At 34.7% G+C, this 14828-nt stretch overlaps 2 protein-coding genes across 2 annotated transcripts; both read left to right on the top strand.

Annotated features, from left to right (window-relative positions):
• The first annotated feature begins 5110 nt into the window (after positions 1–5110).
• LOC107767237 (heavy metal-associated isoprenylated plant protein 9-like) lies at positions 5111–7828 on the top strand. Its single transcript, XM_016586155.2, has 5 exons — positions 5111–5409; positions 5503–5689; positions 5881–6053; positions 6157–6247; positions 7099–7828. The coding sequence occupies exons 1-5, from the start codon at positions 5389–5391 to the stop codon at positions 7554–7556; spliced, it is 930 nt and encodes a 309-aa protein (XP_016441641.1). The 5' UTR covers positions 5111–5388; the 3' UTR covers positions 7557–7828.
• Positions 7829–13065: 5237 nt separating this feature from the next.
• Positions 13066–14255, top strand: LOC107767238 (copper transport protein ATX1-like). Its single transcript, XM_016586156.2, has 2 exons — positions 13066–13302; positions 13750–14255. Exons 1-2 carry the CDS (start codon positions 13179–13181, stop codon positions 14031–14033), a joined length of 408 nt encoding a protein of 135 aa, XP_016441642.2. The 5' UTR covers positions 13066–13178; the 3' UTR covers positions 14034–14255.
• Positions 14256–14828: the final 573 nt, after the last annotated feature.

Here is a 14828-nt window from a genome sequence, read left to right as displayed (position 1 = left end):
TCACTTCGAATGCTCTTAAGCACTCCACATTGAAAACAAACTTGACATCTTTCGCTAGCAATGCAGTCAACAGCTTGGTAATGCTGGAGAAATTTTTGATGAACCTCCTATAGAACCCAGCATGTCCCAATTGTCTTTCTAAATTCCGAATGGTTGTGCTCTGCTCTGTGCTCTCGGATGGTTGTGCCTTGAGTCTCAAATTTTTCATCTGATCTGTTGATGAATGTCTTCATAAGATCTTCCATACTAGACTGATTTAACTGTTGTGGCTGGTATTGCTACCTCTGCTAAAACTGAAAACCTGATGGTCCTTGACCCTGGGGTCTGAGATTATTTTGCTACCATGAATTCAAGATCTCACTAGGCGAACTTCATGAAAAAACTGGATGTCTTTGACCCATAACATTATAGTTGTTCCCACCTTGGTAGTTTTCTCTATTAATGTTCCCTACTAACTTGACTTCCTCAGCTGATGCTTGACACTCATGTGTAGGGTGTCCCAATCCACAAAAGTCACAAGCTGTTTGCGGCTCATTCTGTACCTTGGCCAATGTCAGCTTTTTTTATCTCCTTGTCCATGGTGTCTAGCTGGGCTTGCATGAATGTGTTAGAGTCCACCTGGTGAACCCCATCTGATTTTCTTCTGTCATTACTCTCATCCGGCCACTGATTAGCATCCTCAGATAATTCATCAAGGATTAAGACAACCTCCTCCAGCGTTTTCTTCATTAGTGGACCTCCACATACAGTATTCAGAGTTTGTCACGAGGACGATGTTAGTCCGTCCCAAAAATCCTGGAGTTGCATCTACAAATAGATTCCATTGTGCTGACATTTTTTGACCATCTCATTGAATCATTCCCAAGCTTCAAAAACCGTTTATGTCTCCTTCTGGCAGAAATTGTGGATTTCTCTTCTAAACTTCTCTGTTTTTGCAGCTGAGAAGTACTTGTCAAGAAACTTCTTTGTCATCTCTTCCCATGTCCTGATAGAACCTGCGGGTAATCTACGAAACCATTGCTTCGCGTCATCTTTCAATAAAAAGGGGAAAGCCCTTAAGTAGACTGCATCCTTTGATATTCCATTGTATTGGAAGGTGTTCATGATATCTTCAAAGTCCATCAAGTAAGTATTAGGATCTTCGTTCACCTTCCCTTTGAAAGTGCAGTTGTTTTGGACAATTTGAAGCTAGCCTTGCTTCAACTCGAAGTTGTTTGCTGCTATGGGTGGGGCTCTGACACTTGACAGTCCTTAATTATATACTGGCCTAGTAGAGTCACCCAATGATCTTCCAGGCCTGGGTGCTGCATTCTCGAACTAGTCTTTAACCAAGGGTCGGTTTAGATTGAATCTTCGACCCCCATCATCGTTGACGGTCTCATCAGCAATTCTCTGGGTTGCTTCTTGTTGTGCTGCCTCTCGTGCAACTTATTCTACTCCATCGTTCTCTTTGTTTGCCATGTTATCTTGAGTCGAAGTTTGACCCAAGAAATTTTCTGTTAATTCTCTTTCTTTTCTCAGTTGTTGCAGGTGTTTCTCCAACTCCGGTTCGTAGGGTATCACTTCCTTTGAAGAAGATTGAATCATACACCAGAGAAATCAAACCTGTATCCTGCACACAAGTAAGAAACGTGAATAACTAATGTAAAAATTGGTTCCTGAATTGGTACTAAACACTATTGATTGCCAATCCCCGACAACGACGCCAAAATTTGACGAGCGCAAAACACAACACAAAATTATTATTCGCTAGTCAAAGATAGTATAGTTTAATTATCGTCTCCACAGGGATTAGATTTAAACAATGTTCAAATAATCTCCAGTTAATTACTATCCAGAAAAATTAGCTCTTGATTTAATGACTGTTACTACGGTTAACTACTAAAAATTAAGCAAATAATAATTGATCACAAAAGACAGCAGATGAACAATAAAGAAATATCAATGAGAGGGATAATGGTATTTGACTAGATAGGTGAAAGATAACTGACTCGGGATCCAATTCTTGAGTTACTTCACTTTACAATACGGTGGATTATCACGAATTCAACCGATAATCAGATTGCACTTGAAGTTAAAGTTCCTCTTTCGATTAAACGTTAATTCAGTAATTAATCCAATTGAAGCACGGTAAATAATTGCAACAATCAAATGATGGTTATGATCTAAAGGGTAACTTATCACGAATATTTTTATGTTTTCTAGTTCGATTGACAATTCAATAAGCTCTTTCGATTACCTATTTGAATCACGAATTTAAACTAGAGCATAAGATGTGAAGAAATTCAATATCAAACTCCTCTTTCGATTAAGCAAAATAATAAATAACTCACAATACGAATTAAAGCTCCATCAATTAATTCTAACAATAATCAAGAATCGAATCCCAAATCAAGCTATCGAAACACCGTATCTGTCAACACCCTAATGGAAATTACTCCATAATAATGGAGTAATACATCTCAAATAAGGTTAAGAACAAAGAAAACATCAATTCTAATGATTCGATACAAACTCCTGTATTGCACAGATTGCAGGTTGTAATATTGATGAATTCTTGAGTCTTCTTGCCTTGGTTGTTTTTCCAATCTCCCGTAGGTCAAAGTTCTCTTCAAAATCATATTTTTAGTATATTTATACCGTGTAGAAACAAGCACGGATGAAACTATCCTTTCCTAGCCGAACTTGGGAATCACTCTGACAATTTTGTACAGTCGCACCGCCCCATGCGGCGCACTAGTGAGACCACTTTTGCACTGCCCCAATTTGCTTGTCATACCACTTTTGCACTACTGCGCGGCGCCTCGCGGCGCCCCATACGGTGCGGTAGTGACTTTTTCTTAGAGTAAATTCATGTGTTCACTTTTTGATATCCGGACTTGATCCTCGATCCCCGAACGTGATCCCAACTTAATTTCTTAGGCTTATACTCATAATTCAAAGCTCCAACTTATTTAATTTTGCTCCAAATTAAATAAATAGCTCAGAATAATTTCCTACAAGGCATAAAATACGTAATAAGTATAATTTACTATCAATTAAGCTCAAACACACGTAAAATACAATAATTAGAGTGTAATACTACGACTAAAATACGGATTTCTAACCTACCATTATACTACCTGATGCTGCTTGTGTTTTGGTTGTTCCACTATCTTGTTGTTGTTATTGCTTCCCTAACTTTTACGCTACTGCATTTTTTTCTGATTTTGCATGCTTTCTTGGAGCCGAGAGTCTATCGAAAATATCTCTATCTGCAAAGGTAGGAGTAAAGTTGTGCACTCACTATGCTTTTCAGATCCCACTTATGTGATTATATCAAGTTTGTTGTTGATGTTGTTGTTAATCGAATATAATAAATATTTTATTAATCCGATGAGATTCAAACCAAACTTGAAAATTTTGTTTGTAGGTATACTATCTGAAATTTTCCTATGGTTGTCATGTCATAATTCAAGGTAACTTTCTTTGTTAGGTAGAGTGGGTTATAAGTCGTAAACTTGTAATTAATGCTTGAAAACCACTGATTAGTGTCGAGTCATTTCCACGTAAACCTACCGCGCAGGTGTGTCACTGTAGGGACATATTGAGAACTTTTGATCTCAGAAGTAACTTACTTTGGAATAAATAAATACCAAATTAACTTTAGATGGAAAGGCCTTTTTGAAGTTACTAATTACAGCATTTGCTTGGCTTATCTATTTGGTTTGGATTTGATGGGACGGATTCTAAAGTATCTGTAGTTAGCAGTACACTGGTGCTGTTTGGTAAGGTTGGTGTAGTGAATTATCAAGTTATGAATTCTGTAATTAATCGATTGATAAACAAACCCCCCCAAAAGGCACATGAAATACAAACAAAAATAGTAATTTAAGTCGGCAGAATTTCATCTATTTTCTTTTCTGTACGTGTTTCTGTTTCCCTTTTTTCTTGGTCTCTTTCTGTTTTTATTTTTTTTTATTTTATTGCTTTTGGGTTATGTTTTCCTTTTAGCCCTGGGTAAGAAGTACATTTTGATTTACATCTACTATTTAATTCAAATAAATTAATGCATGATATTATGTGTTTTGCGTACATTTTATTGTTTTATCATAATTGAATTAGTATATACTTTTATTTATTTGATCACTTAATAATAATATATTAATATGATTTAATGTAAAAATTGGATTAGATGTACTTTTTTCCGAGCAAGGAGAGGAGAGAATAGGGGTGAAGCTAGAATATAGCTTATGGTGCAGGCGAACTTAATAATTTTAATTCAAACTCTATATTTATTTTAAAAATTTATTAAATATTAATTTACAACTCAATAATCTTAATATACTAAGAATCTAATCATAAATTTTAAATACTTGACTCCGGGAGGAAAGGGGAGAATTAGACGGGGGAGTTTGGTTTGAGATGTAGAAATGAAACAACCCATGTGATACCAACTTTGAAGCTCAAAAAGCTTTACACGCAAATCATTAGCGATTTCGCATCTCAATAGTTTGATCCCAACTCCCATTTCTGTTCAAGTTACGAAGTTGTATCGCAGCAAAGGTGATAAATTTATGTGAAAAAAGTACCTCGAAATTGATGAAATAAAAAAGAAATTCAGATAACGCATGGTCCTCGCTAGTCCTTTCCTTGTCAAGCAATGCAAAACGAGTATTAGTAGTAGTATTTACTGATCCCTTAACAATCTTCATACGAGGCAGCACGTGTTTAATTATCATAACCTTAAGATCACCAGCAGTTCAGCATCTAACATGGTTTCGAATTTTCTACAATTAAAAGAAAGAGTAGGAAAATGGCGAATTAAAGGTCTTATTAATGCCTAGATGAAGTAAAATAATCATGGTTTAGCTAATTAGTATGCTCAGGGTGAATGTATTAAGACAAATTTATGTGATTAGGTAGGTGATTAATTAGGGTGGGACACACTTAAACAGGAGACGAGGGTTCTTGAAGCCTAGACAACATAATAGAATGTGAATTAAATTAGTATTTTCACAATATTCCCTTTTGTTTTCTCTCTCCTATTAATTCCCTCTATTCTTTTTTATTTATTTATTGAACCCTCTTTATGTCTATAAATTTGGTTAGCCCCTACTCTTTGGAAACCCCCTTCTCTCTCTTGTGTTCTTGTTATTCCCTAACAAAGCTTAGCTAATATACAAAAAGAAAGGAATTAATATTATTGTAGTTAGTTGCCCTGCATGTGCTCTGCCATCGCACAGAGTTTGCTTTTGTAGGATAATAATCGCACCGCCCAACCTCTCTTTACAATCTTATTTTGTCATATAACTGCACTTTGATTCTCTTCACAGTCCCTTTTCTCCTCCTTTGAACCATATAAAAGCTGACCGTATTTTTACAATTATAGTCATAGACAGAGACACAATGGGTGAAGCAATTCAACAGGTTAGTATTACTCTGTTTTTTTTCCCTCTCTTTTTCTTGAATGAATTTTTGTAAGTTTATTGAAGTGATGAGATTGTGGATGTAATACCACAGGAGCCAACAAAGGAAGAAGTGAAAGTAGAGGAAAAGAAGGAAGAACAAACAGAGGAGAGGAAAGAAGAGAAAGTAGAAGAGGAGAAAAAAGAAGAGCCAAAACCACCTTCTCCTTTCGTTTTGTACGTCGACTTGCATTGTGTTGGATGTGCCAAGAAAATTGAGAGGTCCATTTCAAAGATTAGAGGTTTGAATATATTCTAGTATATACTAATTTTCTCTCCTTTCTCTTAATAGTTGTCTCTGTACGCCGGTAGCGTACACATATTAACCAGAGACGAATTCATAATCTAAAATAATAAGCTCAGTTGAACTTACAGAATCCGTCTTAAAGTCTCTTCTGTTTTGTAACATTGAATATGCATGCAATTGGAGCAGGGGTTGAAGGAGTAGTGATAGACATGGCGCAAAACCAAGTAACAATAAAAGGAGTAATAGAGCCACAAGCAGTATGTGACAGGATTACGAAGAAAACCAAGAGAGTTGCAAAAGTGTTGTCACCCCTACCGGAAGCTGAGGGTGAACCAATTCCTGAAGTTGTTGCTTCACAGGTCATTTTGTGGCTGTATATATGTTACTATTGCTTTTTGAAGTGATTGGTAAGTATGCATAGATATTAATATAGTGTAAATATTGGATCGCTATCTATTTCAGGTAAGTGGATTGACTACGGTAGAGCTTAACGTCAACATGCATTGTGAGGCCTGCGCCGAGCAACTTAAAAAGAAGATTCTCAGAATGAGAGGTAACTTAACTGCTAACCATGTACTGTTTTACTTCGCCTTTTCTCAATTTAACATCTATACATTGAGCAGTGTAAAAAAACTTCTAAAATAAACATGTTAAAATAAATAGATACTGAATATTAATTTTCACACTAGAGCTTAATTAATTCCAATGGGTAATAATAGTACATGGCAACAGAAAGTTAAAAGAGTGATGAGCACCCCATTTTTAAGGTTGGTGGTGGGACAATTAATGTCAGGTGCACGACTGTTTTCCACGTCTGGGAATCGAACTAGGTTCTGTGTCGGAAAACTATTCTACCACTAAATCATTGGTTTATTTTGTTTTAAGATTATTTTTTATTTGATTTATACTCTTTAATTGTACTTTCGCACAAAAATAACCGACCAAAGTTGGTCGGTTTTATTAAAAAATAAACTTACCGACCAAAGTTAGTCGGTATTTTAAAATGACCGGCCGAATTAACCGACCAATTTTGGTCGGTTTTTTTAATATTAATTTTTATTTATTTTAATTAAAAAAACGATCAAAGTTGGTCGGTTTCTTGAAAAGTAAATTTTGCGGGACTCAAAAATAGTTTCTCGCATTTTTACGCAAAAGAAACCGACCAAAGTTGGTCGATTTCGTAAAAAAAAAAAAATATATATATTTTAAAAACCGACCAACTTTGATCGGTTTTTGACGTTTTTTGTCGAATTTCTAGTAAACTATTTTGTCTTGACTTGTCACACATCAAGTACCACTCCACTTTTAGTACATAAAATACAAACTCCACAGCAAAACACTTGTTCATTTTATAACATTAACGTGCACCAAGTAATGTATACCATTTGTCTTTCTGAAATTTAGGAGTGAGAACTGCAGAAACAGAAGCCAGCACAGGAAAAGTTACGGTGACAGGAACCATGGACGCCAACAAGCTCGTTGAATACGTCTATAGACGCACCAAAAAGCAAGCTAAAATTGTGCCTCAACCCGAACCCGAGAAGCCCGCTGAAGAACCAAAGCCTGAAGAGTCCAAACCAGAAGAGGCAAAGCCAGCTGAAGAAGCTAAGCCCGGCGACGGAGCTGCCGAAAAGAAAGACGGCGACGGTGAAAAACCACCGGAGGAGGAAAAGAAAGAGGGCGGCGAAGAACAAGCTGGAGAAGATAAGAAAGAAGGAGAAGAGATTATTCCAATTGGAGATCATGATCAAATGAACATTAATAAGATGATGTATTATTATCAGCCACTTTACGTCATTGAAAGAATCCCACCTCCCCAGCTCTTTTCCGATGAAAACCCGAATGCGTGTTGCATTACATAATATAACGAATCAATAATAGTTTATCGATCCTCACTGAGTTTTTATATATTGTGGGACGATTAAACACGTAGGAGTAATTTATATTTGTTGTATGCATGGATGGTTAAATATGTGATGGGGATATATATATTATTATCCCTAGATCATGAATAATGATAAATACAAATTAATTGTGTAATATCTAATTAATCTTGAGCATAGTGCTTCAAGAGTGGAAATGTCATATCATTGTTGTTTTTTTGTTGTGTATATATATCACCATCTTATCTCTCTTTTTCTTTCTCTCTTCCTTTCTTGCTTCTTTTCTTCTATTCTTCTCACCTTTTCCGAGCGATAGTTTATTGAAAACAACATCTATACCTGCATTAGGTAGGGGTAAAATTTGTGTACAGACTACCTTTCCCATACCCTACCTGTTAAATTTCAGTACAATATAACATTTTGTTCATATGGATTTTTGTATATATGGCGCAATGTTCTAAACTTTATTCTAACGTTGAGTCTACCTAGATTCTTTAAATTCTATGATATTCTCGATTATGTTATGAAACTATATGTGCCATAAGTAACATGAAAATAAAGTAGAGTAGAGTAACTTCCAACGACTTGATAATCCAAAGAACAAGCACAGTTAGATATATGGTACAAAATTTTGCAACTTATATGTCGATTGAGCATATTTATTTTCTTTTGTGCGGGTGATTATGCAAACGTAACATATTCGAGAAATGGTTGATGGGGTGGTCCCATATTTAGTATTTCGTAGGTTAAAATATGATACCAGAGAAGTCCTGACTAACACTTCAAACGGGATAGGTGGACTAGGTTCGGCAGAGTTACCATGTATCATGATATAGATTGTAGTTCGTAAATTAACTTACATATATGGTTAACTTGGTTCGTACCTTGATCCACACAAAAAATGTAATGGTTAGTAACGAAATCATTCGCGCCTCAGGATTTAGGAATCCTCCCTATAAGTAATATCTCATGTTGAAAAAAGAGAGTAAAATTTAATGTTTCGTATATAAGTTTAGTAGCGTTACCATTAAATCAATTAGTTAAGTACGTAGGTGATTATGGTCAAATAGCCAATCTTGACGTGACAAAGAGATATTACTAAGCTGTCATGTTAATATAGTTTAATATTTATAGCACTGGAAAAAAGGAGGAAAAAAGCATATACATTTGAAACAATAGAAGTTAAATTTCAGTATTTAACTAATGAATTTTAAGTGGGCGTTTGGAAAAAAGAATTGTAAAATTTTGAGAAAAATTTAAAAAAAAATTCAAGCGAAAATGTTATTTGAAAGTTAGAGTTGTGTTTGGACATGAATATAATTTGGCTTGTGTTTTGAATTTTTGTGAGTGATTTGAAGTAAAAAAAAAATTTAAAAAGAGCCTTTTGAAATTTTTTAAATTTTTGAAAAATTTCAAAATTCATTTTCAACTGAAAATTAAAAATTCTATAGATAAACAATAATTTCTGAAAAAAGTGAAAATTTTCTTACGGCCAAACGGCCCTAAATTTTGATTCCATATTTCTCTTTCAATTTTCAAACTATCAAAATAGCTTATTTCAACTGATGAAACCTCGGATCCAATGAATACAGGAAATGTGAACAACTTTTGTGGAAGTGACATGATAAGAAAGAATACAGTAGTGTTCCTAGTAATATAAATTGAGACATGATGCGTGTTAGAAAGTGTTGATCGCAGATTCTCTTTTTTCCCTGAGCAGAGACAGATGCATGGGTTCCATGTGGTAGGGACCCACTTTGTGCTTAATGCTATCTCAGTCATCTTCTCTGACTTGTATTTTAGTGCCACGCCAAAGGGATGGGCCCGTGGGACCCCTCTCTAACGTGGCATGGGGTCGCACTTGCTCTTAGGATTCCATACCGATTTTTGTCTCGTTAAATTTCACATTTCTCAGGTCTCTGTTGTATCGCCCCTTAGAGACAGTCCATGTTTAATTGGAACATACCCTCCCCGTTTTATTTTTGTGGCAATATTTGTTTAGGTACGAAATTTTAAAATAAATGATTTTTTTAAAACGTATCAATAGTTACATTAAACTTCTAACCTTAATATATTGTGATATTCATAAATCTATAAGTATTTTAAAGGTAAAATAAAAATTAAAATGAAGAGAGATTCAAATAGAAAAAGGTTTTTTTTTTTGGTTACAAATAGAATAGGAAAAAATGTCGTATATAATGGAACTGAAGAAATACTATTTACCGAACTAATATTTTTCAGCCGTTTGGAATTACATATTATCTGTTAATAAATGAATTAGATAATGAACTTTTTTAAAAAGGGTCAATATAGATAAAAACCGTTTGACCAAAAAATATAGATTTTGGTTCAACTAATTAAATTTATACAAATGAGGGTTAATCTTAGTTAACAATAATATCCCAAAGATAAAATTCTCGGAAGTGCAATAAATAATATGCAGATATACTTTCAATAGCAACGACGACACACAATCAATTTTTTAATAGCAACAGCGCACACAATAAGTATTTAAGAAGTCAAAGGAAGTAATATAGCATTAAATAGTGATGAACATCAATATATGACACTTATGTAAATAGAATGGTTGAGTCACCAGGAAATGATGAAATCAATGAATGTTCCTTATGACAGTGATGGATAAGCCTTTGAATATATGAGTTATTCTCAGGAAAAGTATGGACAAGAATTTTCGTGAAAATATTATTTTTGTATGCTTGCAATAAAATCTGATTCTTTCTTTAAAGTTAAAGTGTATTTTACAAATGAATATCCCTTATCCCCTATCATAGTGTCTCTTTCTATTTATATGGAACATATTCCTAAATACTCTAACAATACAAGTGCAGAGAATATCCACCAGAATATTCTCTTTTATGTCCTATCTTGAAACTAGTCGTTATAACTCTGTCAAGGGCGCTCGACCTCGGCCTTAATCCTTGATGACTCCTTTGCTTCAGCCCTTGCTGACTCTTTGACCACGGACTTCACCGTTTCTTAGATTATTTCGACAAGCAACAACTGAGAACGTTCCACCAATACTATTTTCACTTAACTATTCTAAGGATACATTTTGACCCATAAAGAACTGTTCAAACATTTATCTATTCCTGCCTTATTCATCTTATTTATCCATTCCTGCATATGAAATTATGTTTGTTCTATGGTTGCAACTAAAACACGAGCCAATAAATTGAAAATTACAACACAAACACCTTATATTTTATATGACTTTGAATTCTAGCTGATCTCACCTTGTTTTCGGTTTTTAAAAGTAATTATAAGTTTTATCCCTAGCAAAAATGTTTCTTTATTAAGTATCAAATTTTACCATTTAATTTGAACTAACAATGTAGCACTTCGATTTTTTGTAAATATTCTTTTAACATTGTTTATAAAATGAGTAACAGACAAGAGGACGCACACTAGGAAAAGCTAGAAGTAATTAATGTCGCAATCAGGCAGAATTATTGCTGAAGAAGATGATATATAGGGGATCATGTGAAGGGAATCTGTAAGAAGTCGCTTTAATACGACCAGCTCTCATTTGATTAAAAGAAGAACATGCTTTATTGACTCAAAATCTTGTCTTTGTCATTCTAAAATAAGCTGTTGTGGTTCTATTCAAATATTACTGCAACTTTAAATCATGCAGGGCATGCAGCAAACTAAGGACCAATAATAAAGTACTATATAGGCCAAAGTGAACTTGAGGATAATGAGATCCATATCAATTGGTTAACGACCAAATCAACCAACATGGGCAAGCCCGAACTATTCCCTAGTTTATTCTTTACCAACGTCAACGGACTTTGTTAATTCGTAGATTGCTACTACTACAAGTTTTGACAGTTGGGGTGTCTATAGTAGCTGCTGCTTGTCAAAGTCTTTTGGCTGTTTAACCAAACTTGATAATCATAAATTAAAAGTGGCTTAATTAATGAGAACTCTCAATGTATGGGGATGTTTTTTGGGTTAAATTTAAAACAAGTTTATTAGAGAGTGACCTAGAAACTCGAAACGGGATCAGAGAAAGTGCAGCCTTATTCCTTTAGGTTAATCCAGGAAAAGACTACTTTGGCATCATGTAAGGCCATGAGCTACTCAAAGCGCAACTACCTTTCCATGACTGTAAAAGGAATTTAGCAAATTCTTTTGGGTCATCACTTTTCACTTTTATCTTTGGTTCGCTCACTATTCAGTATTCGCTCACCCTCTCAGCCAAAAAATATAAAAAATAAAAATGGAAAAAGTTTGAAAAAGAAAAATATGTCTCCGATTATTACCTTTTGTTCTATAGTAATCCTTTCTGTGTCAACAGATTAAATTTTAGTTTGGTATAAACATAAACAGTAAGACTTCATTCTCTATCGTTTCATTTTATTAACCCTTCTCAGTTAGGTGTGTCAAAATTGATCGATCCCTTACGTTGGTTCACTTATTTTACAAATTAAAATCATAACTTCTCTATCTACATCAACGAGCAACCACAAAGTTATACTAACAGATACAGAATTAAGTAGGCTGGAAACTTGGACTTGGAGAGGGAGTCAGTTTTAGACAAGAGAATAAGGGAATGAAAGAAGTCCATGAATCATGATCAGTACAACCAGATAGAACCCCCCTCCCTTCCCAAAAAAAATAAAAATAAAATAAAATCTGCTCTTTAGGTCGTTTGCAACTTGACAACTATAACACTTATCATTTTTACAAACTTATCTTTTATATGATCATGTGGGAATTTCAAATCCATTGATAGTGGTTACATAAAAGATTGAAACCTTAATCAAAAAATGAATTTGAAACAATAGTTACTGGTGTTTACACTTGAAGACTACAGTATCCAAGTTCCTCAAAAAGTCAATTTTGTTTCTCTACTTTTGGATCCGCTTTGAATTCAACATAACAAAACTTCAACTTTAGCTAAACAGTCATGTCCAAACCAAATGGGTACCAAAATCGGGATGGAGGAAACAATAACTTTCGTAGTTATGCTTCCAAAAACACTTTAAATCCTTAATTAACAATCTAATCCTTGGCATTTCGAAAGACAACTTACATGCTAAGTAATGCAGGCCACATGGGTTGTGAACAAATTAAAGTAATTGAATTATCCAATCCCACTTGAATTTATCTTCTTGATTGACTTACGAACATGATATGAGTTGATGACACTGCTCTTTTTCAGTCGTCCTAGTCACAATCCACGTATTTTTAAAGAAAATTTCCCTTATTCAGAGAACCATAAAATAGAAGCCTCTGGAGCTACAACTTCTATATGACTTTCAGCAGCCAACCTTAAAGAACAATGCTAAGAAATAGGATTAATTTGCACAGAATACGTCAATTAAGAATGTAAAAGCTAAAAGTAAAAGTGGTGCTAGCTCTTTCATCCAACTTTTAAGAAAGAATCTAGCGTGTCTTGTCTGCTGCTTTTGATTTTGGATTAGCGGAGATCGTCGTCATCAATGTCATAATATACCCTCTATATATAACTCGTTATCAACCAAGTGCAACCTCAACTTGAGGTGCGACGACAACTATTGTTACATATATAACACAATTTAGGAGTAGAGATAAGGTGAAGCTTAGAATTTGGTGATGGCGGACATGCAGATAGTACCGGCTGGGAGAAATGTAGAACCTCAGTATGTGGAAATGATGGTGCCTCTCTACTCTTATGGTTGTGAGAGAAAAGTCAACAAGGTTCTTTCCCATATCAAAGGTAAATTTTCATCTAATATTAAGAAATATATTTTTAGTTATCTTATAGGATCAGCAGATGTCATGTTTTTCGTATTGAGTTTGTAGAGTCCTGACTTGTCTGTTTTAAGTCTCTCTTCTTTAATACAAATGCAGCCTTCCCAAATGGACGGACCAAAGGGAAGTACACAAATAGTCATTTTTAGCGTTTATTTTGTTTTAAAAATTTCTAACTTCAAGACTTTATGTCCTAAAAAATTGAATTGAGAATCTGAAATTCAAGACACAGTGGCTAATTATTAAATTGCAGTCCTATAGAATAGCTACCTGCTGTCATTAATGCCCAAACAGATATGTTTTGGGTCAGTGGATTAAAGCAACTAGGGCCAATGAGATAGGGAAATGGGCTTTCTTTAAAGGAATTACTGTGTGCAATCTCTGTGCCTGTAACTAATATGCTAAATTACAGGGATATACTCAGTGAAGGTAGATTTCGAACAACAGAAGGTGACAGTATGGGGAATATGCAACAAGTATGACGTACTAACCACAGTTAAGAGCAAAAGAAAAGAAGCTCGTTTCTGGAATGCAGAAGACAACATTGGTGTAATGCAAGAATCAGATTCTTTATCAACCCCGCCTTCTCGGCACCGATTTAGAGCCTCTGCTGCACCACCTGTGGCTCTCTTAACGACTCGATCTCTAAGCTGGAGAGCTTTAAAAAAGGCCTTCACAAGAACATACTCATTCTAAAATTACGTGCCATTCTTCCCCCGCCTTAAAAGAAGTATTGTGTGAGCATTAATGTAACTTTTTTTTTTTTTTTTGTGTGTGTAAATAGTTGCCACTTATGTTGGCTATTCAGTTTTCCCATCTTTGGTTCCTAAACAATCCGTTATGTTTTGATTAGAGTCTTTGATTTGCAAAAACTGTTAACATAAAATTCAACTGTCATTTCGCCTCATTTTCAAGCTACTGATCTCACCTATACTTAATTGCTTGCTAATTAACCAGTGGAATTCCTCGTCATATTGCATAAATAGAGTACATTAGAAGTGGATCACTTTATACTACTGTTGTTATAGACTCAGTCAGAGAATCCAATCCAAAAGACTAGCATATTAGGTAGGAGAACTCAGTTCATGACCTTCAAACTGGTTGCAAATAATTAGAAACTCAAATGATTTTGTAATCGTCGCCCCATATGTAGGAGCAGCGACCTCGTTGGCCACCTAGAAGGCTGTTAGATTTTGTGATACGCATCAATTGATCGAGATTGAGATTTCTTCAGATCGTGTAATTGAAGGGAGAGAAATGACAGAAAATAAATATCTTTTATTTTAGAAATTGAATATCTCTTCTTTCTTTTTTTAATTCTAGAAAATTCTCATGCTTATATACTTATTACAATTGGTCCGGGTATAATACACTTGGTCTCACATATTTGTTTAATTGTAATGAGCTGAAAAATGAAACTAAGACTAGGACTAGACTGCCTTCAAGCATTGGGCCTCATCTGCTAATCTTTATGGGAAATCTTTATTGGGA

Source organism: Nicotiana tabacum, chromosome 4 (genome assembly GCF_000715075.1).
Source record: "Nicotiana tabacum cultivar K326 chromosome 4, ASM71507v2, whole genome shotgun sequence".
In the NCBI taxonomy this organism is placed as follows: domain Eukaryota; kingdom Viridiplantae; phylum Streptophyta; class Magnoliopsida; order Solanales; family Solanaceae; genus Nicotiana; species Nicotiana tabacum.
Note: the sequence above shows the minus strand (reverse complement) of the source record. Positions and strands in the feature narration are given on the sequence as shown.